The 27,601-nt window shown below is 42.8% G+C and overlaps 1 protein-coding gene, 1 long non-coding RNA gene and 1 other non-coding gene across 43 annotated transcripts; 2 read left to right on the top strand and 1 right to left on the bottom strand.

Moving 5' to 3' along the window:
* Positions 1–42: 42 nt before the first annotated feature.
* On the bottom strand, positions 43–23,390 carry LOC100843049. 41 transcript variants are annotated; one of them, XR_002963278.1, is made up of 12 exons: positions 20,319–23,387; positions 19,950–20,104; positions 16,800–17,075; positions 16,561–16,639; positions 16,297–16,417; positions 15,783–15,885; positions 15,205–15,270; positions 14,983–15,114; positions 14,834–14,889; positions 14,532–14,717; positions 1,986–8,810; positions 43–703 (listed from the first exon to the last, which is right to left on the bottom strand). It is a non-coding gene; the product is annotated as a transposon Ty3-I Gag-Pol polyprotein (long non-coding RNA). The 41 variants fall into 41 exon arrangements; XR_002963284.1 differs by having other exon boundaries at positions 14,983–15,026; XR_002963279.1 differs by having other exon boundaries at positions 14,834–15,885; positions 20,319–21,285; positions 22,090–22,188; positions 22,670–22,709; positions 22,804–23,387.
* Positions 7,086–7,193, top strand: LOC112271235. The gene has a single exon (XR_002964227.1). It is a non-coding gene; the product is annotated as a small nucleolar RNA R71 (small nucleolar RNA).
* Positions 23,391–25,655: 2,265 nt separating the features above from the next.
* LOC100833372 lies at positions 25,656–27,601 on the top strand. Its single transcript, XM_014898555.2, has 4 exons — positions 25,656–25,674; positions 26,305–26,861; positions 27,051–27,210; positions 27,287–27,601. The coding sequence occupies exons 1-4, from the start codon at positions 25,656–25,658 to the stop codon at positions 27,349–27,351; spliced, it is 801 nt and encodes a 266-aa protein (XP_014754041.1). The 3' UTR covers positions 27,352–27,601.

Below are 27,601 nucleotides of genomic sequence, written 5' to 3'. Positions count from 1 at the left end.
GAGTTTTTGCACTGCTTAAATTCTTCTTTTCACTCCTGAAAGTATGTTAAAGTAACAGATTCCACTCCAAAGAGGCAATTACAATCTTCAATTCTTTATATGCAGGAAGGGGCGAAAAAGGCCCAGAAACTTCAATTAATTAGGCTGAGCACCTCACTCAACATTAAGAAGGACTTTACAAGGAGAAGAATGTTAGCAGCAGGGATCAACTTGGGCACTAAAGAAAATAATTAGAGGACTGAAAGGCAAAAGGGGAGTCACTCCATGGCCATGTGCCGGTGGCTTTTCCAGAAGGACAAAAAAAAAGGTGGGGCTCTGCTTCTTTTGGTGGAGGGGAGACAGATCGAGAAGAGGGAAGACAGATCGAGAAGAGGGGAGGAGATCAGAAAAGAGAAGAAGGGAGGAGAATGGAGGTCGCGGCTGGAGATCCGCCTCACCGCTAGGCTGCTCGTCCACATCGTCATCAAGCTCGAGTATTTGTTCTGCATCTTCCCGATCCGGCTTCCTCTGCTTCTCCTGCTTCGCCGCTTCAACAACTTGGCGAAAAATCTCTGAACCCTCTTCTACAGCAACTCTTTGGTGACGAAGTCCAACCACTCTTTCCCTTCCCTTGCTCTTTTGCTGATCTTGTTGTACTTGCATTTGGAAAGATAAATCGTGTGAAACTTGCTGCTGTTCGTGTTGCTTCTTGTAAGACAGAAACCTGCAAGAATTTGATAACCTGTGTTTTGTTAGCCCTCTTGCTTCCTCAGTTCTTTAGTTTCAGTAATTAGTGAGTCATATCTTTACTGCTTGTTATTATTTCAGAAAAATACCAAAAACATTAGACAAGTTTATTTTTCTGTTCGTGGTTCATATAGTTTCTTTGTGCTGTCCGTAATTTAGATTCAGAGTAAACCTGTTACTTGAGTTCACTAAAGTGCAGTCCAGAGCTCTTTTGTCACTACTTTTAAACACCAGTTTGTGTGAGTCTAGCTTTGGGAGTTTGCTTAATATTTGTAACTCAATCCCTGTGGAGAGAACGACATATCACTGTAAATTTTGCATCGATCAAATTGATACACCCCCACACTTAAACTTTTGCTTGTCTCAAGCAAAGAAAAACAGCAATAATAGAGAACATGACAAGCACTGACAAGCTGCACACAATTAATACTCAACAATATTACTTAAGGTAACATCTGTTCAAGATCATGACTGTATTTCCGATGCCTGTCAAGATGACACTAATCTGAGATATAATAAAGAATCATGTCATTCTTTCCGTCACACACTGATGAAAACATGAACAATAATATCTAAGTGAAACTATGTTAACAGTTCTTTCCTGAGCCATGATGTCCAGATTTTGTTTTAAATTGCATAAAGGAAAATGCGAAAGCAAAACTGTGGCAAAGCCACTTATTCAGAACTTATAAGATGCAAAATGTGGCACAGCCACTTATTCAGAACTGTGACACTGTCACTTATTAGAAGGAAGCAAAGCAAAATGTGGCACAACCACTTATTGAGAGGCAAGAAAACGAATGTCGCCTAGCCACTTATTTGACGGAACTGCAAGATTTTTGTTAACAACTGGACATCAATAACTAGGTCCACCTCTTTCATGTACCACCGATCCCGAGACCATGATACAGTATGTAATGGAACTTGTTACTTGGCTCAGAAAAGAACTAATCAACACATTCTTTCACCCAAATGAATATAGTTCATGGCACAGTGATATCCAAGAGAAAATGACAAGCTTCTTTGTTATATCTCACATTACTGTCAAAATGACAGGCAGCTTCTTTCAGTTACGACCATGCTAAGATATGATCTTAAGTATTAATGCAGAATATTTATGCGGCACTAACTGACAATGAACCAGGAAAATAATGGACAGAGGCAATTTCAATCAAAATCAGCAGGATGTAACCAAAAAGAAATAGCCAACACCGCAACTGAAAAATGTAGAAGTAGAATTGAGTACTGAAACAGCTCACCGGGTGTGGTGTAGCTCACTTAGCTCCTCGTTTTTAACTCCAAAGTGAAGTCATATGAACATGTATCATATCAGCTCGTACTTCTTTTGCTGATTCGGTAAGTAGAAACTTTCAGTAAACTCTTCACTCTTCTGCATTATCATAAGCCAGCTCTCCTTCATCTTGAACTCTTACTGCCTGCTATGATTTATTAATTCCTATGAAGGCAAAGAAAGAAAAGAAAACATAAAAAAAAACTCAATAAAGAAAATTAACTGAATTTATTTATCCAGGTTGCCTCCTGGTAGCGCTTGTTTATGGTCATTAGCTCGACCCTCCTTGTAAAGTCAATGTTGTGATGCAAGTGGAGTTGCATCAACTCCATCCTCCTCCGATTTTGAATCTTCATCATAAATTGGTTCTCCCATAACATAATGTTTCATTCTCTGCCCATTTACTGAGAAAATGCCTCCTGATGGACTCTTGACCTCAAAAGCTCCATTTGCAAGTACCTTTGTGACAGAGCAGGGACCAAACCATCTTGACTTGAATTTCCCTGGAAATAGATGAAATCGGGAGTCGTAGATCAGCACCATATCACCTAGTTTGAACTCCTTCCTCAATATATGTCTGTTGTGCCACTTCTTGGTCTTCTCTTTGTAGATTCTAGCGCTATCATAAGAATCCATTCTGAGTTCCTCTAGTTCACATAATTGGAGCTTTCTTTTCTTCCCAGCCAAGTCAATATCCATGTTTAATGTTCTTGTTGCCCAGTGAGCTTTATGTTCTAGTTCTATAGGAAGATGGCATGCCTTTCCATAAACTAGCCGAAAAGGAGACATCCCAATAGGGGTCTTGTATGCTGTTCTATAGGCCCATAGGGTATCAGGTAACTTAGTTGCCCAATCCTTTCTTGACTTCGAAACAACTTTCTCCAAAATTTGCTTTATCTCCCTGTTTGATACTTCTACTTGTCCGTTGGCTTGTGGATGGTAAGGTGTAGTGACCTTGTGACTATGAACACCATATTTGGCCAGCAAGGCTTGAAGCTGATCATTATTGAAATGTTTTCCCCCATCACTTATCACAATTCTAGGCACTCCAAATCGTGGAAATATAGCCTGTTTCAGAAGTTTACACACTGACTTGGAATCAGCATGTACTGTTGGGATAGCTTCTACCCATTTGGATACATAATCTACTGCCACTAGAATATGCTTGTACCCATTAGATGCTGGAAATGGCCCCATGTAATCTACTCCCCAAACATCGAACAGTTCTACTTCTAAAATTCCTTTCTGTGGCATTTCGTTTCTTCTGGAGATTTTCCCACTTCTCTGACACGGATCACAAGCCTGAATGAATTTGTGCACATCCTTAAATAGGCTCGGCCAATAAAAACCAGCTTGGAAAATCTTTGCTTGTGTCTTCATGGCACTTGCATGGCCACCATATGTGGAAGCATGGCAATGGTACATGACACTATAGGCTTCTTCTTGTGGGATGCAACGCCTGATTATTCCATCAGAGCAACTTCTATATAGGAAGGGTTCATCCCAATAATAATATTTCACATTGTGCAAGAATTTCTTTTTTTGTTGGTAGGTAAGCTCACTTGGGATAATTTTGCATACCAAGTAATTTACAATGTCAGCATACCAAGGGGTTTTTGAATGGAAATTGGAGACATGCATCAGTTGTTCCCCTGGAAGATTATCATTGATACTGACTGCGTCGATTTCCTGGTTAGATATCCTAGAAAGATGATCTGCAACCATGTTTTCTGCCCCTTTCTTATCTCGTATCTCAACATCGAATTCTTGGAGTAGCAAGACCCATCTGATCAATCTTGGCTTAGAATCCTTTTTATTCAACAGAAACTTAATGGCGGCATGATCAGTATAAACAATGCACTTGTTTCCAACCAAATAAGGTCTGAACTTATCAAATGCAAATACCACCGCTAGCAATTCTTTCTCAGTTGTAGTGTAGTTTACTTGGGCATCATCCAAGGTTCTGCTTGCATAATGAATTACATGTAGTGCCTTCTCCTTTCTTTGCCCCAAAACAGCCCCAAGTGCAAAATCGCTGGCATCACACATTAACTCGAATGGAAGCTTCCAATCTGGCGGTTGAACTATGGGAGCTGTAGTGAGTGCCTCTTTTAACTTGCAAAATGATTCCATGCAATCCTTATTAAATATGAAAGGGATATCATTTCCTAAAAGATGAGTCAGTGGCTTAGCTATTCTCGAGAAGTCTTTTATGAAGCGCCTATAGAATCCAGCATGTCCAAGAAAGCTCCTGACTCCTTTTACATTAACTAGAGGAGGCAACTTGGTGACTACTTCTACCTTTGCTCTGTCAACTTCCATTCCTCTTTCAGAAACAAGATGTCCCAATACTATTCCTTCTGTTGCAAGAAAATGGCATTTTTCCCAGTTAAGAACCAAACTATGTTCAAGACATCTCTGCAAAACAACGGCCAAGTTTTTCAGACAATCTTCAAAGCTCTTCCCATAAACAGTGAAGTCGTCCATAAAGACCTCCATGGTATTTTCTATTAGGTCTGAAAAGATTGACATCATACACCTTTGGAAGGTGGCTGGAGCATTACAAAGTCCAAATGGAACTCTTCGATAAGCAAACGTTCCATAAGGGCAAGTAAATGTTGTCTTATCCTGGTCATCAGGATGAACAGGAACTTGCAGGAATCCAGAGTAACCGTCAAGATAGCAAAAATACTTCTTCCCTGCTAATCTCTCTAGCATCTGATCAATAAAAGGAAGAGGAAAGTGATCTTTCCTTGTTGACAAGTTGAGACCTCTATAGTCAGTGCACATTCGGTACCCAGTCACTGTCCTTGTTGGAATCAATTGCCCCTGCTCATTTTCCATAACTGTCATTCCTCCTTTCTTAGGAACAACATGAATAGGACTAACCCATTTACTGTCTGATATAGGATATATAATTCCAGCAGAGAGCAATTTCAAGACTTCTTTCTTCACAACTTCTTGCAAATTTGGATTTAATCTCCTTTGAGGTTGCCTTGTAGGCTTACTGTTATCCTCAAGATATATTCTATGACTGCAGACAGAGGGACTAATACCTATCAGATCATCAATGGAATAGCCGATGACTTTTCTAAATCTTCTCAATACATTCAGTAGTGCTATAGTTTGATCTTTTTCCAGAGAAGCACTGACAATTACTGGATGTTTCTTTTCTTCTTCTAAGAATTCATAAGTGAGGTGTGAGGGAAGAGCCTTCAGTTCTACCACTGAATTTGGAACCAAGCTTGATTCACATTTTGAAATCTCTTCTTCACTTTCAATTTGTGCAACAATGCAAGTTGGTGTTCTAATTTCCTTTGCTTCCCAAGCAGGCTCATTCTCATTCTTCCCATAAACCTCTTTTACACATTGATCCACAAGATCCATTGAAAAGCATTCATCATTACAAATTGGTAGATGAGTAGGATTCTTCATGTCAAAAGTAATCTCCTCCTCTCCAAATCTTAGCTTCAGAGATGCCCCTTTAACATCGATTATAGCACCCGCTGTAGCTAGAAAAGGTCTGCCAAGTATCACTGATTTACTATTGTCATCCATCTCCAAAACAACAAAATCTGCAGGGTAGGCAAACTTACCAACTATCACAGGCACATCAAACAAAACACCGGCAGGCTTCCTGTAAGTTCGATCTGCTAATTGCAATGTCATCTTTGTTGTTCTCAGCTCTCCAAGATCCATTTCTTTGCACACGGATAAAGGGAGCACACTCACACTTGATCCAAGATCACATAAAGCTCTGAAAGTTTGACTTCCAACTTGACATGGCACACAAAAACTTCCTGGATCCTCCAATTTTGGTGGCATCTTGTTTAGAATGATAGCACTACATTCCTTTGTTAGGACAACAACATCTGGTTCATCGAGGCTTCTTTTCTTTGAAATTAGTTCTTTGAAGAATCTTGCATACATAGGTACATGCAGAACTGCATCTAATATTGGAATTGTCACTTGCACCTCCTTCATTTTCTCAAGAAACTTTGCATACTGCCTATCTTCTTTATTCTTTTCTACCCTCTCTGGAAATGGTATTTTTGCCTTTGAACTTGTCTCTGATGCTGAATCATTCTGCACTGGACTAGAAATTTCTGATTCACTTTGATTTTTCTCAACTTCAACTGGCTTTTGCTTGGCTTGATCTGCATGCTGAACATTGTTCCGAATGACATTTCTCAAAGCTGGAGGAACATAATGCTGTGTGGGAGGAGTTGGCAAGAGAGGTGCAATAACTTTACCGGTCCTGGTTGTTATCGCTTCGCTGGACATTATAGCTCCACACTGCCCTTTCGGGTTCTGCTCTGCTTGGGATGGAAGCTTTGCTTCAGAACTAGTCGTAGCTTGAGCAAGCACAAGGTGCTGTAAGAGGTCCTTCAAGCTGCCCACATCTTCAGTTAATTTGCTAAGTTTGTCCACCTGCCTTTTCATTTTGTCCTCTTGTACTTTCCATGCTTCCTCAAGTGTCGTAGGCGAGGTACCTTGTTGTCTCTGTCCACTATACTGGGGCTGCTACTGGCTAAAACCAGGATGTGATACACTTGAAGAAAATGAAGATTGACTTGGCAAATTACTCTTGTATGACAGATTGGGATGATGTCTCCACTGAGGATTGTAATTTTGAGAAAATGGTCCTTGATTCTGAGCATAGTTCACCTCTGATACTGATGCTTCAGATTTTGTGTATACTAAACATTCCCCTTGAAGGTGTCCATGAACTCCACATATTGTACACACCGGAGATGATTGTACTGATGAAACTGAAGAAGTATTCCCGTGACTCATGTTAACCTGCAATTGAGCAATCGTCTTGTTTAAAATCTCCACTTGAGCTGCTAAAGCATCTTGTGAATTCAATTGATACATTCCAGGTTTCTGAGGTGACACCACCCTCTCACTTGACCACTGGAAATGGTGTGATGCCATATTTTCAATTAGTGTGAAAGCTTCTTCGAGAGTCTTATTCATAATACCACCTCCTGATGCAGAGTCCACAAAGGCTCTTGTCTGATGAGTAAGGCCTTTATAGAAAGTTTGCAAAATCAGCCATCTCTCAAGACCATGATGAGGGCACATTCTTATCAGATTCTGGTATCTATTCCATGCATCATAAAGACTCTCACCAGTGAACTGTGCAAACCTTGTTATCTGATCTCTATACTCTGCAGCTCTTGTCGGAGGGAAATATCTCTCAAAGAAGGCTTGTAAAAGATGTTCCCAAGTATCCTTTGACTGAGAAGGTAAAGCATGTAACCAGATTCTGGCAGAATCACGTAGAGAGAACGGAAACAACTGAAGCCTTATAGTATCTGCAGTAACCCCATTGCATTTGAGAGTATTGCAATATTCCAAAAAGGTGGTGATATGTTCATGTGGATCCTCGACTGCAGAGCCACCAAACCTATTTTGTTGTACCATGTTAATAAGAGCAGGTTTAAGCTCAAAGTTATTAGCCTGAATGGTTGGCTGAATAACATTATCCGAAACATTTTGATGGCTTGGAATCCAGAGGTCTCTAAGCAATTTATCACCCATAACTTTTTCCTGTGCTAATCTGGCTTCTCTTCTTAACGTCTTAAGAGTCCTTTCTATCTCAGGGTCAAGGGGCAAGAGTTCAGAATCTTTGCTTACAAGCATACATCAATGTCCTGCAAAGAAAAGAAAGGAAATTCTCCTACACACGCTCACAACCAAGAACTAATTAGATGGTTAGTATCCCAATCAGCCTAGGCAACAGAAAATTAACAAATGAATTATTCTCAAAACAAGAAAAAGGACTAGTCTATGGTACTGTTGGTAACATTCATAATCAATCCCCGGCAACGGCGCCAATTTGATCGATGCAAAATTTACAGTGATATGTCGTTCTCTCCACAGGGATTGAATACAAATATTAAGCAAACTCCCAAAGCTAGACTCACACAAACTGGTGTTTAAAAGTAGTGACAAAAGAGCTCTGGACTGCACTTTAGTGAACTCAAGTAACAGGTTTACTCTGAATCTAAATTACGGACAGCACAAAGAAACTATATGAACCACGAACAGAAAAATAAACTTGTCTAATGTTTTTGGTATTTTTCTGAAATAATAACAAGCAGTAAAGATATGACTCACTAATTACTGAAACTAAAGAACTGAGGAAGCAAGAGGGCTAACAAAACACAGGTTATCAAATTCTTGCAGGTTTCTGTCTTACAAGAAGCAACACGAACAGCAGCAAGTTTCACACGATTTATCTTTCCAAATGCAAGTACAACAAGATCAGCAAAAGAGCAAGGGAAGGGAAAGAGTGGTTGGACTTCGTCACCAAAGAGCTGCTGTAGAAGAGGGTTCAGAGATTTTTCGCCAAGTTGTTGAAGCGGCGAAGCAGGAGAAGCAGAGGAAGCCGGATCGGGAAGATGCAGAACAAATACTCGAGCTTGATGACGATGTGGACGAGCAGCCTAGCGGTGAGGCGGATCTCCAGCCGCGACCTCCATTCTCCTCCCTTCTTCTCTTTTCTGATCTCCTCCCCTCTTCTCGATCTGTCTTCCCTCTTCTCGATCTGTCTCCCCTCCACCAAAAGAAGCAGAGCCCCACCTTTTTTTTTGTCCTTCTGGAAAAGCCACCGGCACATGGCCATGGAGTGACTCCCCTTTTGCCTTTCAGTCCTCTAATTATTTTCTTTAGTGCCCAAGTTGATCCCTGCTGCTAACATTCTTCTCATTGTAAAGTCCTTCTTAATGTTGAGTGAGGTGCTCAGCCTAATTAATTGAAGTTTCTGGGCCTTTTTCGCCCCTTCCTGCATATAAAGAATTGAAGATTGTAATTGCCTCTTTGGAGTGGAATCTGTTACTTTAACATACTTTCAGGAATGAAAAGAAGAATTTAAGCAGTGCAAAAACTCTGAAAATGCGCACGAAAAGTACTGAATATAATGCTCATCAGGCGGCCATGCCGGCCATGACAGACGAGAGGCCCTCGAAGCTGGCGCGCTGCCGACGCGCGCCTTCCCATCAGCATGCTTCGTGCTTCCCGTTACTAGTTTTTGCTTGGACGCGTGCCGCCAGCCAGCAATCTGTCTCTTCCACCGCTCATTTCACCATCTTGATTCCACAACCCAAGATTTAGGGCATATATACGCCCATTTCATTGTTGAGCCTTCTCTGCCTCGCCCGATTTCAGCACGCCGCGGCGACTCCCGACTGAATTATCGGCTTCTTCTCTCCCCTTTGTTTGACCGAATTTCGTCTTCGATGGAAATCGACGACCAGGGGAAGGGCGGCGCGGACCCTGAGAAGGAGGGCGACGCCGGCACCTGCAGCGAGGAGAGGGCCGTCCAGGAGAGAGACGAGGCTCGTGGCGTGGAGAGCGTTGCCACGGAGAGCCAGCTGCATCCGCCTTGGCCCGCGCGTCCGCCGCCCGAAGCCAGATGCAGGCCAATGGCACCGGCCGAGGCACACGCCAAGGACGCATGGGGCCAGCTGCAGGCCATTTCTCCCGCAGATGCCAGAAGTCATAGCATCGAGCACATCGCGTGCGTCTCGGCCCCGTGCGATAAAAATCCACTCCGTTCACTCCCTTTCCCCGTCCCTTCACCTCGAAGCATCCCCACGCAGTTTAGTTCGGCACAACCATTTCTTCATCAAGGGAAAAGGAAGAAGTAAGAAAGTGTTCCAGACACACAAAAAGGGAGAGAAAAACCAAGAAAGTTTTTCGGACACACAAAGAGGGGGAGAGATATGGCATGTGTCTATGTACCGCGTCACCATGGAGCTACAGCTGCCCGAGGCAGTGGTGCTGGTGCGTGCCAAAGAGACAAAGGCGGAGAGAAAGAGGAGTGCCCCGTTTCCTTGGAGGAGCTCGAGAGGGGCCTCGTCAAGTGGCTCGGGTGCTTCCAGCCCCATGTCTTCCATGGCGAATGCTTGGAGCTCTCTCTCAAGGAGAGTGAGAAGTGCCCTATCTGCAGGCGCAGGCTGTCGGCTCCGGTAGATGGATGAATGCTAAGCGACAGACAAGCTGTAGCGTGTTTTTTAGGGGAATGTAGTAGCATCTTCAATTCCCGTATGCAGCTAGAATAAGTTTAGTTCCTTCAGATTTCGTTGTTGTTTGAAAGATGCCAGTCTTCATTTATGAGTTTGCATTTGATGCCAGCTTAGTGGGGAAATGTATGTTGAATGTGAATTATGCAATTATGCGCGGCACCTTTTTTTTTGTTTCTCGTTGGGACGCAGCATCAGTCTAAACTTTCATAGTCAAGTAAGGACACTAGACAGTAAATGAGAATCGGGCACATCATGTTCAAAGGCTCTAAAATGTCATTGTCACGTACACAGACAACATAAGCCCACCCCGGGTGTACTTTGAAACCATGTTCAGGTCAGATGCAATATATTCCTGCTAATCTGTGACATGCATTGCGTCGATCTCCATCTGCCAATCGTCAGAAGACGCAGCCGGAGTCTCTCATCTAAGATTGCTAGGCTGCAATCTTATTTCCTAGAGCATGTCGAACGAGGTGCAACATAGATCTTCAGAGTGCTGTTGTCTTATACGGAATAGCACTTTTGGAAGAAGGAAAAAATTGGCATTGGAGAGCAGCAAAACTGACACTAATGAGTGTGTGACTGTTGTCCTACAAAAAAAAATATAATTCTATACTATGCAGAATTATATATAGAACTTGAACTCTTCTGATCATGTAGTCTACATCAACCACAACAATCATGGGATATGCAAAAAAACATATAATTGTATAATTTGCAAGAACGAAAAACTGCTAGACGGTCTGTAGACCCAAAAACCTCCCGAATCTGCGTCTAGGCTGACGGATCGCCCATGCACTTCTTCGTCTCTTCAACGGCCATGGCGGACCACACATATCTCATCATCCCTTAATTCCCCGTCATCACTCACGCATCATCCTTATCATCTCGTCTCTCTCTATCGTTAGCTTGTACTGCCAGTATTTTAACATTGATTCAAAGGTCTTTTTTTGAATAAGCCAAAGGGGCATTGCGTAAAATGAACAAGTTAACTGGCAAGCCAACCCCCCCCCCCCTTGGCTATGACCAAACGTGCACCCGCAAGTTACCTTGTCCTATTTTGCAACTTGTTGTACTAAATTGCTCGCGCAATACAAGTTCTTGCACCTCCAGTGTTATTACCACTTATTAGAAGTCTCAGAAAAATAACAAGAGATGTGTTTCACTTCTACAAGGGTTATATCTTAATTGAGTTACCTGGCCTCATAGACTTAACCGTCTTCTTGAAACTCAGTCCCAGGCAGAAAGAATTCATCCAAAAGTTAGAAGCCTACGATTATCACGAACAATGTGTGGTACGAACTGAACTATACATGCATCCTTGTCTGTCAGAAATGTCAAAAGTTGGTTCTCCGGACAGGGCTTACAACTTGATAGATGCAACGGTTGATAGTTTGGTTGAGTCTATGCATCTGAGAGATGGTGTGAAGGCCAGTTTTTTCACTAATATCCTAAACCTTGCTTCTTGGGAAGGAGAGAAATTGCTTGCTTTTAGTCAGCATATACTAACCATGAAATTTTTGGGAAGACTATTGGTTAACATGTTTGGCTGGCGTGTTGGAAATGAGATCTGCGATAACTGGTGATACTAGTGCAATAGACAGAGAAATGGGAATGGACCTGTTTAACAACTCTGAACCAATGACAGCAGCTGGGACCATAGCTGATTTTCATGAGGATAATCCTTGCATGCAGATGTACATGCACGAATAAATAGATTGGTTTGTCGAATCTCTCATACCAAATCAACGCAGTTTAATTCGGCACAACCATTTCTTCATCAAGGGAAAAGGAAGAAGTAAGAAAGTGTTCCAGACACACAAAAAGGGAGAGAAAAACCAAGAAAGTTTTTCGGACATACAAAAAGGGGGAGAGATATGGCATGTGTTTATGTACCGCGTCACCATGGAGCTACAGCTGCCCGAGGCAGTGGTGCTGGTGCGTGCCAAAGAGACAAAGGCGGAGAGAAAGAGGAGTGCCCCGTTTCCTTGGAGGAGCTCTAGAGGGGCCTAGTCAAGTGGCTCGGGTGCTTCCAGCCCCATGTCTTCCATGGCGAATGCTTGGAGCTCTCTCAAGGAGAGTGAGAAGTGCCCTATCTGCAGGCGCAGGCTGTCGGCTCCGGTAGATGGATGAATGCTAAGCGACAGACAAGCTGTAGCGTGTTTTTTAGGGGAATGTAGTAGCATCTTCAATTCCCGTATGCAGCTAGAATAAGTTTAGTTCCTTCAGATTTCGTTGTTGTTTGAAAGATGCCAGTCTTCATTTATGAGTTTGCATTTGATGCCAGCTTAGTGGGGAAATGTATGTTGAATGTGAATTATGCAATTATGCACAGCACTTCTTTTTTTGTTTCTAAACTTTCATAGTCAAGTAAGGACACTAGACAGTAAATGAGAATCGTGCACATCATGTTCAAAGGCTCTAAAATGTCATTGTCACATACATAGACAACATGAGCCCACCCCGGGTGTACTTCGAAACCATGTTCCCCATACCAAATCAACGCAATTTAATTCGGCACAATCATTTCTTCCGCAAGGGAAAGGGAAGAAGTAAGAAAGTGTTCCGGACACAAAAAAGGGAGAGAGAAACCAATAAAGTGTTCCAGACAAAAAAAAAAGGGAGAGAGAAACTAAGAAAGTGTTCGACACACACAAAAAGACTTCAGCTTCTCAAAAAGTTTTTGGATTTCCCCCTCTAACTCTATCTTCTTGGTTGTCCAGAATGTGTAGTTACTAGGTGCTGGTGGTATGTTGAATATCCAACATATGTTGCTTCTTCTCCATCAAATTCACATGGTATCTGACTTGAGAAAAAAAAAGAATGAAATAACAGGAGGAGAACAAGAACAATCGGCAGCAGCTCGGAGAGGAGAAAAGAATCAAAACCTGAGTGCTGGAGTTGCTTGAGCCACCGTTGTGGAGGTCTTGGAGCCACGACATCATGGATTCCCCACACTCTCCTGTGAATCCTCTCCGGCGAGACATCGGCAGGCCAACAACTCGCTTCTCCCAGAACAAAGAAGATGGGGAACGGGTAGCTGCTGCCAAATCGATGCCACCGCCTTGCTCTACTGTTGCCGCCGGTGCCTTATCGAGCAACCACGTGATCAACTTTCGCCGCCGTTGACGACTCAATCACCAGATGGCCCTGGGAGCTAGGGTTCCTCAGAACGGTGGGGAACAAAACAACTGAGAGAGAGAGAGAAGAAGGGGCAGCGCCTAGGCCCCACCACTGGTCCTCTAATCCAATTGTTTAATCGAGCTTGTGGACCAACCCTTTGTTTCTCCTCATCAGCAGGCAGCAAATGAGCAAAGGGGAACTAAGTCATAAAACACTCAAAGAAAGCACACCATAAAATGTAATGTTGTAAACAACAGGATCAGCATATCCTGAACCAATCATTGTGGTCCTGGATTGGAATGGTCGAGCAATGGACAGTAGGAAGGCGAAAGTAAGAAATGTGTGCCGAAGGTCATGAAGGCGTAGTACCAAATAGAAGATGGAGGAGCAGTATTGGTCACACGAGTTTGAGGGAGAGGCAGAGGTGTTGAGAAGACTAGGCGGGAGCGACCTCAAGGGTGCACCGACCCTCCCCTTCTCTGCTCTGAGAAGTCTAACAGACTCCTCATGTAGCCTGCATCTGGTCTCTACCAAACCCAAACCACCTCTTGAACCTAGTGACCACACCTCGACGAACCCCCTACAACTCGAAGCACATACATGACCTGAAGCACCTTCAAATTTGCTGCTTTTCTGTTGCTTAAATTCAAAAATGGCTCATCTATGTCACACTGCCAAAATACATGCATATTCTTGGGGCTCTACTTTTTTTTTACCGAAAATTGTATGAGCGGCTTACTTTTACTTTATTTGACGGTCTGAGAATATGGCATGGTAAAATTTAATCCATAAACATTAACTGAGCATAGCAAGCAAAAGCATTCATTTCATGTCACATTAGCATGTTGCAAGTCGGCGCAACCCAAAAGGCATTAAATACAGAAAATCCGCACTGTCTGACTGAATTGGTCAAATGTGATCAACTAAGGTAACGGTATGAGAATATACAGCCCGTACCCATATAGCCGTACAAGAACATATAATAAAACCAATTTGATCACACTACAAAGAACGTGAATTTCTAGCAGCCACTGCTGAGTGGCAAATCACGGAGGTTTGTCAAAAGCAAGTTGCTCTGAACAAGTGAGGACCAAGTCAACATATAGTAACTCTTTTCAGGTCAAGTGTCCACCATGAAATTCTACACTACCGAACGAACGTGTTCACCCCTCACCAAGCTTCAATTTATCTATTTTGCAATCAGACCTTTTATCGTTTCGCTCAGTTCAACATGCTTACGAGGGTCATACCACGTCTTTGTGAACTAACAGCATACTGGCCAAGACAGTGTGTGGCGAGCACCGGGGCACAGAAAATATATAACAGTGCCAATATATTAGTAAGCAATGACTAACCTTAGAACAGTCTTCCTCCTGAAAAACTAACGGGGGCCTCCTAATGAATCTGCACGTATTGTACATAGCAAAGGCGCCACAGTTGTACCCATTAGGCTGCTGAGAAACATGCCAGCAATAGTTTTTCTTTTTCAAAAAGGGGAGCTCTCCCACGTCTGCATCGAGGCGATGTACATAACGATTGTACTGCAAAGTTAAAGAACATGTCAGCAAAAGGTAGAGTCTGGAGAACCAACAAAATATCTAGAATCTTAGTGATCCAAAAAATTTACAAACAATTGAAGGGACACATTTTGACTTACGCCGAGTGTCTGCGTGTTTATCTCACTTGCTCTCACCCATCACACGTCTCACGTAACTGTCGACAACATAGAAAGTTCTAAAAATATAACAAAATGCATATGCAAATATCACAATTTGCTCGCAGAATTTGACTTCTCAGACAACTAACCTGTTGAGGACTATGAACCCAATATCTATCATGAAAAAGCTTCACTGAATCCATATATATGCAGAATTATTGGATTGTTATTTGATCCGTGTTTAGGGAAACAAATAATTGCCAGGCTCCCGTGGGCCGTAGCTGAGGTATTGTCACTACATAATGTGACATGATACCATGGATAATTATAAATTAATGTATTTTAACGAAAGAGAAGACAACATTGCTTACTCAATATCATTTACACACAGAATATATATAATAAGTCTTCGATCCGTTCCAGCAATCCCAACATCACTGTAAGAAAAATAGTTCAACGGATCTAGAAAGAAGTCGCAAGTAACAATGTGGAATTTTCAACAAGTATGGTAAGTAGAAAGTTACAGTTGATGTGGATGTTTTTTTCCCTTATGTTTCCGCTCAAGCATGGGAAACGCAAAGACGTCGGCAATATGATACTAGAAACTTATTTCACTGGTTTTTAGTAGTGAAGGCTGACATTTTCCAGTTATATGCACGCAAATAGTTTTGTTAAAGCTGCTACAAAAAAGGGACAAGAATATTCTTAACTAAACGAAGCAATACTTACGAAGCGTAGATAGCAAATATACTATTGCATATCCAACGCTCTAGCTCAATTCTTCTTAAATCGGTGCAGGCAACCGCAACCAGGTCGGCATCACGATCATTAGAGTAAACAAGATACACCATATTTATTTTCACTCTAACAAATTATAAAAATCAGGAAGGACTAAATTATAGTCAAAAACTTGCAACAACGTGCTACATATGAAACGTAGAATACCTACATTTTAGACTCATTTGTATCTTCCTTCCAACCAAGCGGAACATTCCGAGACACATGATTATACCTCCCTTCACAATTTGCGCTGCCTCTTACCAGTCCTGCAACTGCATGACCAACCAACTTCAACAAAGCATTGGTATCATCAAAACCCTCTTTGCTCCTAGACAAGGCATATTAGATGGACCTTTGCCTCTTGGGTTCCTCCTTAACAATTTTGTTCTGTTATAACTCTACGAAAACCTAGTACCAGCCCTTGTTTAGCATGTCCTAGACTCTGTCCCAGAGATTGGTAGATACGCTAGCATTTTCTTCATACATACGTTGTCGTTGTCCATTAGGAATAGTATTGTGACGTGCACTTTGTCTGTTAGTATAATCCTTAGATATTTCATCCAACTCCAGGAGCGTGAGTGTTATTAGTTTACTATTAGAGTCCTGAGACTGCATAAATAGAACAAATATGAAATACAAAAACACAGAATTTAAGACACTCTTATTTTTCTCATTTGACTTACATTGGTTATAGATGACGAAAAATCAATCTTGCTTCCTCTCTCTCCAACACTATGATAAGTAGACTTGTATTTCCGACAGTTGTATTTTGGAGCGTAAACACTTTTTTTCGTGATCACGGATCTGCAAATTGTAGGACTATTTTACAACATATTTTCTTCACAATAAACATATGAATATTTATCACTTAGACATGGTATACACAGTGGCAAATTCACTGCTAGTTCACATAAAAAAAGTAAACAAGTTGCCAAATTGACTCTTACCTTCATTACGCCAATCCCACTTATGTTTTTTCACGTGCTTTACCGGGGCATTCACAACTTCGTCGTCCACATGGATAACCTGGTTTTGGATTAATTTTGGACTATCAACTAAGCCAGAAAATATTACATGTATGGAAACATCTTGAAAACATAACTTCATTAGAAAAAAATATTTGCAATTACATTAATATGGAACCAATCATTACAAGGTTAAATGTGTTCCCATTGAATATACTTACAATGGGGATATGCACATTTCCTTCGAGCGTGAACCAATTATGTCCTTTGCAGAGTTGACTTCTCCCTTCTTGTGGCGGGGGGTTTGGTAGGATTGTCGCATCCAGTACACATGTGGGGTTGGCATCTAGGCCGAGGTTTATTGCTGGCGCCGGTTGTAATGTTTGTTTGCGGCTGTTGGTCGTGCTCTTGTCTTGAGCGGTCGGTTGTTTCGGCCTATCTTTGGCTTGTAATTACTTTCTTTCTATCAATGCATCGAGACGCAAGCTTCACGTTTTCTGGAGAGAAAAAAAAAGAGTCAACTAAGAATTTGCACTGATTCTTATTACCTATATTTGCAATAACCTCAACCAGACCCAGAAATATGGTATTCAGAATCTCGCTTGTGTTTGGAGCAATATAATCACCAAACACCTTGAGCATGAAGGGCATAATGACTATTTGCTTCTCTGTTAGCTTCGACCTGAACTCATTCTCTCACTATCGTGCCACAATTTGACTATCGAGCATGGGATTATCAATTTTGATCTTGACCCCTCTTAACTATACTTCTTTCCAAATTTTGGGAAATATATTATATAATGACTCCCCTTTGGTATCACAACATCACCCCAGAACAGGGAAACCATAATACTTTATCCGCATATAGTCCCTTACATAAATATTTTCTTCCCTTTTTTATCAGAAGCTTGTGATTTAGTGTTTGATGCAGCAAGTCAGGGAAAAAGTTTCTTAGTTTGTTGGTACCAAAAAAAGAGCAGCGCATTTAGTAGCATCAGCTGCAATAATGGCTCGTTGTCATTATGTTAATAAAGAGTGGTTCAATGGTATGTTAACGAATTGGTCAATTACGAAAACTAGACTTTCTCAATTTAGAGACTTAAGAGCAGAGAAGTTCAAAAACAAAAGAAGCCTTTTTCTTGACTTCTCATTGCCCGCCATGTGCATGCTCCTCTCCTGTCGAAAAGAGGCCCGGCCAGGTTTGCCTATTTCTTGGATGGCTCCAATAGGAAGAATCGTCCGTGTCGCATAAGTCAGCATAGATTGAAAGACCGAGCGAACTAGAACTTCGGGCCCACATAAATCAGGGCAAACGTGCTTTTATTGAAATTGGTATGCAGACCGGTACGAGAAGCTCGCAAGAGGAGTAGCCGTTGAAGCACATCGGCGACTATGGGAAAGCGGAAGGATGAGAATCTGCTTGTTGTCGTATGCCGCGTAGACATTGGATCCAAGGCACTTTGAACCTAGACCACTTGAATCATGCAGAATTAGCATTTCGGGATTTTGGAGGGACTGGGGGGAACAGAAAGACAGAAAGAAAGGAAACCCACTTTGATCTGAATCAGAACTACAAGCCCGATCATCGAGCACTAGCTGGGTTTGATTTGCTTTTGTAGCCAGGACGAGAAATGCAAGGATTTCGAAAAGGAGGAGAACACTAGCTGGGAGAACACACCTCGAAGATCTGTCCGCAGCGGCGCCCGAACCAGAAGTGACCTCCCATCGCTCGCTGACGACACGGCGACGAGACAGGACGAGGGGAGGAAGAGGGGGAGCAGAGCAAGCGGGCTTGCGGTGTGCGTTCGTAGGCGCTAGGGTTTTTTCGCGTGCGCGGACGCCTCATCTTCCTTGCATGGTCTGCCTACCCTACTGTGGCCTAAAACTATGCTGGACTGTAATGGCTGGGCTGGGAAGTAAACACAAATCTTCTTTTGTTCATCTGTTTCCCCCACTGACGGAAGTCACGGCAAGTCGGCGACTCAGCTTTGCAAAAAGAAAAAAGGTGGGCGACTCAGCTGCCTTGTCTCCCCAGTCCCAGCGGTACATTCACAATCGTTCATCCACACCTTGATATCACTCCAGTCTTACTCATTTACTTGTGCATGTTGTAGTTTCGAAATAAAATAAACCAGAGTATAAAATGTTACTAGCAGAGAGCCCGTGCGATGCCACGGACCAACAAAAGCCCCAGCAAACTTCCCTTACCTACACGCTACCTTCTTCCCCAGCCCTACGAATCACCCATGTGCTTTTCCTTGTTTTGAGAAAGAGGAGTCGTGATTGCAATGGCAATATGTGCATTGCAAGATTTGTCATTCTTCATCCAATGTTGCGCAGTTCTTGGCTTGAGTGATCAACTTTGTCTCCTAAGCATCGTCACGCGGTTTCGCCAAAACTAAAAGACAAAATATTATTTCAATATTGGTTAACAGTGAAAACATAATACTCACTCCTTCCCAATTTACCTGTCGTTTTAGGTTTTATTTTTTTCCTAAATTAAGTGTCGTATTAGCACTGGGTTTAGGGCATTAATTCCGGTTGCCTTTTGGGGTCCTGTGCGCGGACAAGATGCAGCAATTAGCAGCAGCCAGCTGTGCATGCACCAGTTAGTGCGCAAGGATTAATAGCAGGAAGCCAATTAGTGGGCAGCAAATGGCATGCAGCCAATTAGAAAGCAGCAGCCTACGGGAAGAGAGCACGCTCGACTTTACCATCTGAAGGAGCTGCTACATTTACACCAAACAGGCCTAGATTGTATTGTGCCTTGGTATTTGCAAATAAGCCTATGCGCCACTTAAATTGGGAAGGACGGAGTAGCATAACAAATATATTGAAACATTTAGCCATATATACTCCAGACATTGTATTTCAAATTAACCTCTAGTTTGGTTCATTTAACCTCTTCTGTCCTTATATACAATTGTGATGCACAATTTCTTATCTTCAGTTTTACGGTATTCCAAACATACCTATATCCGAACATACCTATATAAACGTTTTACGGTACTCCAAACATACCAAGCTATTGAAACCGTCCGTTCTGATAATCTCGCACACACAGTGAGTGTCTCATCTGATATAAATTCAATAAATATAGCCAAGCTATATAAACTCTGCAGTGGGAAATTAACAATGTAATTGAACTACATGGCCATAAAAGATGCTAGTGTCTACGAGGAAGGCAGTGAAAATTAATTAGTCTGAACATATTTTTCCTGTTGAATTTAGAAGAGGTTTGTAAGTGGAAATTTTAGAAATAGATGACTCGGTAAATATGGCCAAGTAAGCAGCCCGGAATTCAGTTTGATAAAGCTCCTAGTAGCTCCAAGTGAACTAATTTAGCTATTTAATAGTTCAAAAGTTGTTACCAATCTCTAGGAGCCGTATATTTGCAAGCAATTCTTCCTCTGGTGTGTTTTCTTTCTGCCTCATTCTTCTGAAAATAACTATGAAAATAGATGTTTCTTTGTTCAGACTTCAGACCATCTTGATCTCATAACTCATGACTATGGACCGTGTCCTTCTAGAAGAAACAACTTGATTAATAAGGAGAAGTAATGCATTAATTAAAGAGTCAATAGCTCAATCAAAAAGAGGTGATAAATTCTCCAAATATTATCAAAGATAATGAATGACAAATTATAGTTAAACAAACTGCAAGAAATTTCTTCAGTAAACGAATTCTAAAACTACTCTAGAATTTATCATGACAAGATATATATGAGATAGCTATATACCTGAATGTCTATTATTGCCATTAGGAGCCATCCAAGAGCTTCGTCCTGCTGCTGGCACCTAAAATAAGAGGGCAGGAGCAAAGCGGATGCTTAATTTGTCTTACCAACTATAGGAGAGGCCTATTCAAGCACACTTCAATTATTGCTTCCTCCATTTGCTGCATCATCATAAAACAAAACAAACAAATACATCTTGGCAACCTAGCATATGCTTCGAATGGCATTATATAATAACTAAAAGATCTGCAGCTTATCATGGCAATATATCTCAACAAAAAGAAGCAACTGCTAAGAACAACAAAAATCTTCTTGAATCAATAACTAAAGTGTGATTGGTTACCGCTAATCAGCTGAAATATTCTTGAATTGCCTTCTTGTCATACCATTCTTTTAATGGTTTGCTGGACATGGGACACAAAAGGACCTCGATGCATTGATGATACCCATCAACTCTTGTAATTGTCAATAGCTTCACTAAGATTATATATAAACTAGATCATGACGGCGTGCGGTGCACTGCCCATCTGTTTTTCCAATAAATTGATAGGAGCTATGCCAAATACACAGAGTAATGAAAAATGAGATTAACTCACTAAACTGTCCTATATATTAGACAACATTCCAGGAGACAGAAAAACGTTTCTAGTACATTTATATTAGTTACAATTCTGATGCATTGTCTGTTGTGCCATGCATATTACAGAAAATTCAAGATATATAGTAGTAAAATACAATGCAAATAGACCGAGCTCACAAGTAAAAATGGCAAGCTCCAACTGACAGATGCGAGAACATATTACTTCCCAAAAAACAGGAAATACCCAAATTCACGTCACCTTAAATTCCCAAATCAGCAAGGATCTGTTGGTGGAGCAGAGCTGAGGAGACCAGGCCCAAAGTAGGATATCACGAAGGCTGAAGCAGAGTTGCAAGGAGCCATAGCCTCGAGAAGGCTCCTTCCTGTTTTCTTTAATTAAATGAACATAGGTTCAAACTTTGCATAATAGCACAAAGATGGCAACAACTGTGTGATACCGAATGTCCGAATGTATTCCAAGTAATGTGATTAACTTCATAGATCTTACTCCCTCCAATCCATAAAAGTGTCGCCCATTTTGTACTAAGTTAGCACAAATTTTGTACTAAGTGGGCGACACTTTTTATGGATCGGAGGGAGTACAACAGAGAGTAGCATCGCGAGACTTAACTGAACAATTCCAAGCGAACTAAGAAGAATAGAGGATTCATTCAGTCGCTGGTTAGAATTTAGGTGTCTTACAGGGAAATATTTGCATTATGTTTTCTTTTCTGATGAATAATCAATTATCTCAACAGACACTTTCTGAGAAACTGAACAAGGTTTAAGAATGTTTGTCTGTCTAATGTCATAGTCATAGCACATCAGCAGCAGATCAAACATGAGTATATCTCTAGTGAATATACTGTAGATAATAATTCACATGAAAACATAAGCGCAATAAGAGAAGGATAGATATTAAACCGTAATATTTCAGAGGGAGATGCTAGATTACAGGGATGAGGACTACATTAACAAAGCCCCTGCATCAATGGGATCCCATCTTTCACGACGCTGTGCACCCTTTGGTCATATATAAAGCAGAATTTATCCAGTGGGCCAAAGTTTTCCCTTTTGAATTAGCACTATGATTCTAAGCATGAAGAGTAAATAAACTTATCTACCTGCAAAGCAGGCTTGCCATGTTAACTAAAAATTGCAGGATGAAATAGCACACACTGGTAAAATTCTTACCTTATCAAGCTGCAGCTTGTTCATATGCTTAGAAATTAATTTCAAGAATGTATGGAATATAGATAAGCCTTTTCTATGAAGCAACCTGGACACGAGGATCTGAAATATGTTTGTAAAAAGGAAACATATATTTGAAGTAAAATGTTAAAAATACAATGAATAAAAAAATGTACACTGAAACCAGATGATATCAATGCTATTGAACAATAATAGTCCTTCATTACTATGATATGAATGCCCCATTGATCAAAACGCATATGTGAAATGGAGGGAGTATGAAGAACCTCAGAAGATCTGCTACACCCATTTTTTACCTACATGAGTTTAGTAGTTACTTGTATAGAGCACATGTGATAAAACCTGCTGTGAAGAAAGTAAACTACGAACAAAATTACAGCAAAAAAGTACAGCAATGCGGGAGTTTCTGTGTATAAATTTTTTGAAATTGCAGCTGTTGAACAATACTCCCTCCGTTCCATAATTCTTGTCTCAAATTTGCCCAAAAATGGATGCATCTATTCCTAAAAAATGTCTAGATACATGTAATATTTCGACAAGAATTATGGAACGGAGGGAGTACCTTAGTAGCATTGTGGCACAACGTACTATGCACATCATGTCTGCACACAATCAGAAACAACGTGCTAGTAGAACTACCATGTACAATACCACAGGAGGAAAAATTTGTAAACTAAAAATCACAGTTGGTCTTACTTTGATTAAATCTAGCATCTTCCTCTTGGCGATGTACTTGCACGGGAAATCATGTGTTGCGGAAGCCCTATCCCACCTTCTCCCGGATTGTGTAGAGGCCCTTGAGGCTGTCGGTGCCAACGGAGGTCGGAGTCAGCAAGGAGTATGGCGACCTGGGCGCGCTTGATCTAGGGAATGGGTGCATGGGCCTCGGGCACGAGCTCCTGCGGCATCCGCCCATCACGTCGAAGCTCATGGTTGCAGGCGGCGGAAGGGTTGGTTAGGGTGCCGGCTCAGCCTTTGTCGTGGCGGACAGCAGCATGGTCGGGTTGGATGACGACATAGAGATGATCAATGGCGACAAGGCTTCGTGGTGGGAGGCGGCGGCGCGTGGCCCCTTCGGATCTCAGCTGCGTGCGGCCATGGGTGTCGCTTGATCGTTGATGGGCATGCGCCAGGCATCGGGTTGTGGGGGCGAGTCTTGGGCGGCGGCGAGGGATGAGGAGTCCGGCATTGATGCCGCGATGCGTAGGGCAGCGGCGGCGGGTGAAGTGGACACGAGGGATGTTGGAACTGGGGCGATAGAGTGGTCCGGGTCTTTTTTTTTCAGGTCCCAATTACTTATGTTGGATGTCGATCCTCCGGCTGACATGTGACGGACGCACGGATACAGTATAAATGGCCATCGATCGGGCCGGCCCAGCCTCACACGAGTTAAACGGCCCGGGCACGGCCCGTGAAGCCCGACTTTAGAGGTGCTGAGCCGGGCCGATCCCAAATGGCAACCTATCGGCCCAGGCACGGATCGGGCCGGCCCGTCCAGTAAGACCGGCGGGCCTTGAAAAAAGGCCCTGGGCCATTAAAGATTTGACCTCCCTCTTCATATTTCATGTAATAAAATGCATGATTTATTCAATCTTTCTCAAATCATTTTTAGCTTCACTTCCTATTTTTTCTGCGGGGAAGCTCCCCTTCCTTTCACCAATAGGACATAGGCGGCCACCGGGCCGGCCCGTCCACTCCTAAACGGGCCTCGCCCCTCAAGTCTGGCTATATAGGGGTCGGGCCGGCCCCAGAACTTCTCCAGGCCTAGGCGTGGCACCGAGCCCGGACGGGCCTGCCTAGGCCCGTTACGCCCGACGAGCCTATAAAATAGCCCAGGCCCGTTTCAGCCCAGCAAGGAGAAAAAAATAAAAAGGCAAAGAAAGCCTAGCCCAAGGAGGAGAAAAAAGAATAATGCTAACTGGGCTTAGCCCGGCAACAGAGGATTCAAACAAAAAAGGAGAAAAGAGGCCAAGGCTTAGCTGCTGGAAGCCTGATATGAAAAAAAAACGGGACATGCCGGATCGGCCCGAGGGCGTGAAGATGAAGCCGGGTCTGGCCAGCCGGGCTTCTGAGATTTTTTTCCAAAAGCACGGACTGATGGCTATCTATACAATAGGATGGTAACACTAAGATTGTTCACCTAAAATCCCCGTTCCAAGCCCTAGCCGCCAGGAGGACGCCAGGAATCTTCCGATCAACGTTTTTTCTTTCGGTTCCCCTCGTCTCCGATTGCCGATTAGGCATCAGGTGACGAGGGAAACCATAGATCAACGTCTGGCTGCAGTTTGTCTACCTTCTTTGTGAGGTTTTGTTTCCTCGTGACGGCGTCTTGGTGGAGAAGGTGACGACGTATGGAATAATAGTCTCCCGGCTCCATCCTCTTCCTGGTGTAGTCAACACGATCTACTCCATGGAGCTCGCGGATCTCGCGGTTTGTTTTTTCGTTATTTTGGTCTTCTTTCTAGTTGGTTTGGCGACGAATTAGCAGATCGACAACCTGGCTTGCAAGGGGTGTGTCCCTGGCTAGAGTGCGTTCAACGATATTAGGTTCTCATCGGTTGCGGTGAGCGACTCATGTGGTTATTCAAAACCTATAAGGTTAGTCCAGCTTGTGCAGCTTTGGTCTTCTGCAATTTCATCACCGGAGACATGAAGAGTTTTCAAGATACGGATGACGGATCAAGAGTTATTTACTTCAAAGAATCTTGATGTACTTTTAGTTTCATTAGGGTTTTTTGTTGTTGGTTTCGTTTCAATTTCGATTACTTGTACTTTGTTTATTGAATCAATAAAGCCAGATGTTTCTAAAAAAAAACCTTAAAAAGTAAGAGTAACGATTAATTACAAAAAAAAGGATTTTAAAGTTTGAATGTACAAGTATTTTGAGAAACTTGCAAAAGCTACATATACAAGTACAAAAAATGGGGCCTTCACTTTCGCACCGACGCTGCCCCCTCGAGCAATACAATATTCGTCGTCCATTTAGTGTTTGGTTGAGGTTATGTAGTACATGTAATGCAATGGCTTCAATAAGTGAGCTGATTCTTGTGTTTGGCACAAATAAATAGATTGGTTTGTCGAGTCTCTCCGTACCAAACTAGCACATTTTAATTCGACACAACCATCTATTCACCAATGAAAAGGGGAGAACTAAGGAAGTGTTTCTGACACACAAAAAGGGAGAGAGAAACTAAGAAAATGTTTCACACACACAAAACTGATCACCTAAAAAACACACAAAAGTTGAGAAACATTTACAAAGACCATGGACGTAAAAAGACCAAAGGAACCATTTGTCATTACATGAACAGGCAAGGCATCAATGCAAAAAGAAAAGGATCTTCGCGAGAGAGTGCCAAGTGCGGATGATTGCTGAATGCATGGAGTTTCTTGGTTGTTTCAGAACATGTAGAATGCCAAAAATAGAAAAAGCATATTCTTAAGAAACCGTGCTTATTTATATTGGAGAGGTGCAGGCCAGCCCCAGAGGTACCTTCTGCCGACTGGATGGAGCACATTTGTCACTTCCAAGAAGCTGATCTACCGCGATGACTTTGTCTACTAAAGGTTGGACATGGACTGATGTGCGGTGTTTAATTATAATTATGTTAACTAAAACAGTACGTCGTGCGTAGCGGACATATTTGTCCTGATGTTTCGTAGGAAGTCTGCATAACAACAAAGGTGCCATGTTTTGTTTTTGCAGGACTGAGGCTTTGACGCCCAATCTGACAGTGTTATCCCACCTGTCGGGCTAGCGGGGCAAAAAAAGAACCCTCTCACTAATATAGCAATAAGCCAAGGGGCAAACAAAAAGCATTATATTTTCCCTAACTCTCTCCTCAAGTTTACCAGCAAATTTAACCGTTAGCAAAACTTGGCCTAACCTTGAAACCTAGCCACAAATGTTGTACATTTTAACAAAAATTACTCTAGAGTGATCATTCACGGTTCAAGCCATGGTGGGCCGCCCCCTCATCCTGTTTTATTTAACCGTTAGCGTTTGGTGGCGGCCGGCCGTCCGACTGTATCAACAGGACTCCATAGTCTCCAGTCACCACTCCATGTCTCCCGACCCGTCACCGTTACTGGCGCCTTCTTATCACTCGTTCTCATCCCTCTCCTCTACCTGTTCATCATCAGCAGCGGTAGTAAGACAGGAGAAACACAGGGAGCATAATAGTTAAATCTACTGAGCATGTTGTGCGACATGCTACTCACTCCGTCCCGAAAAGATTGTCACGGCCGCATTTTTGAAAAAAAACCCTTCCATTTTCTACAGCTCCGCGCTCCTCTCCCTTATTTTCGCCCAGCTCCCCCCTCTCCTCCCCACGTCCCCCTCTCTGCCGCTCTCCCTCTCCTCTCGGGCCCTATCCCTCTCTCCGGTCGCCCCCGCCGTGCTCCCCTCCACCTTCCCCTCTCTTCTCCCCCGTGCTCCCCTGAACCTTCCCCTCTCTTCTCCCCTGCGCTTCCCTCGCCGCCGTCGCGCTCCTACCAAAAGGCGAGTTGAATCTCGCCGGATCCGGTGGTTTCAAGACCAGATCCGGTCGCCGTCTTCACGGTGCCCAAAGGGGAGGAGCCGGAGCTGGGGCCGCTGTCGCCGCAGCCGAGGAGGAGTAGGAGCAGCAGCTTCGAGATCTGTTGGTGGCGAGCCCGGATCTGGTGGCGGCGAGTCTGCATCCGGTGGCGGCGACGCGACGACGGAAGGGGAGGAGGGCACAGCTCGTCAAGGCGGCTGCAAGCAGAAGAAGAAGGTTTTTTTCGATCTCCTCACTTTTCTCTTTGTTCTTTTTTTGCGGCGCTTTTCGATCTGCGAGATTTTTGAGGCTGCTGCAAGCAGAAGAAGCGGCTCCTCAATTCAGATTTAGCCCATGATTTCTGATTGATTTGCCCCATTTTATTTGTCAATATCCATTAACCTCCATATGTTCTTGTTCTTGAAGGTGTTTGATTTGCATTTGAAGGGGAGGAGGAGCAACACCTCAAGTCCAGCTCCTCGATCGTGGTCGATCTGTGTGATTGATTTGGAACTAAGACTGTTCTCCTGGGATCTTGGTCTGATTGATTTGAATATGCGTCTGTCTGTAGCTTCTGGGATTTGTGGTGTGTGATTAATTTGAATATGCAGATATAGCTCTTGGGATTCTGGTGTGTGATTGATTTGAAGTTGTGGCTGTAGCTCGTGGGATCGTGGCAGGGCTGGAGATGGATATGGCCTGGAGAGGACTTGCGGAAGCAACCTAGAGAGGGGAAGAAGGAGGGGACCTGCAGAGGGAGTGGCTCCGGCGACCTGGACACTGGCGGAGGCGATTAGAATTTGGATCCTGTAATACCCTTTCTGGACTGTAATTATTTTAATTTCGAGAACGTTTTTGTAAGAAGATATTTGTGAAGTGCCCGCAACAACCTTTTCGGGACGGAGGGAGTACGAAACAGTAATCTTCTAAGTGCCATGTAAACACTTTTCTGGTATCTTTCTGTGTTCCAAATTAGT

This window comes from Brachypodium distachyon, chromosome 2 (genome assembly GCF_000005505.3).
Source record: "Brachypodium distachyon strain Bd21 chromosome 2, Brachypodium_distachyon_v3.0, whole genome shotgun sequence".
Taxonomy (NCBI): domain Eukaryota; kingdom Viridiplantae; phylum Streptophyta; class Magnoliopsida; order Poales; family Poaceae; genus Brachypodium; species Brachypodium distachyon.
Note: the sequence above shows the minus strand (reverse complement) of the source record. Positions and strands in the feature narration are given on the sequence as shown.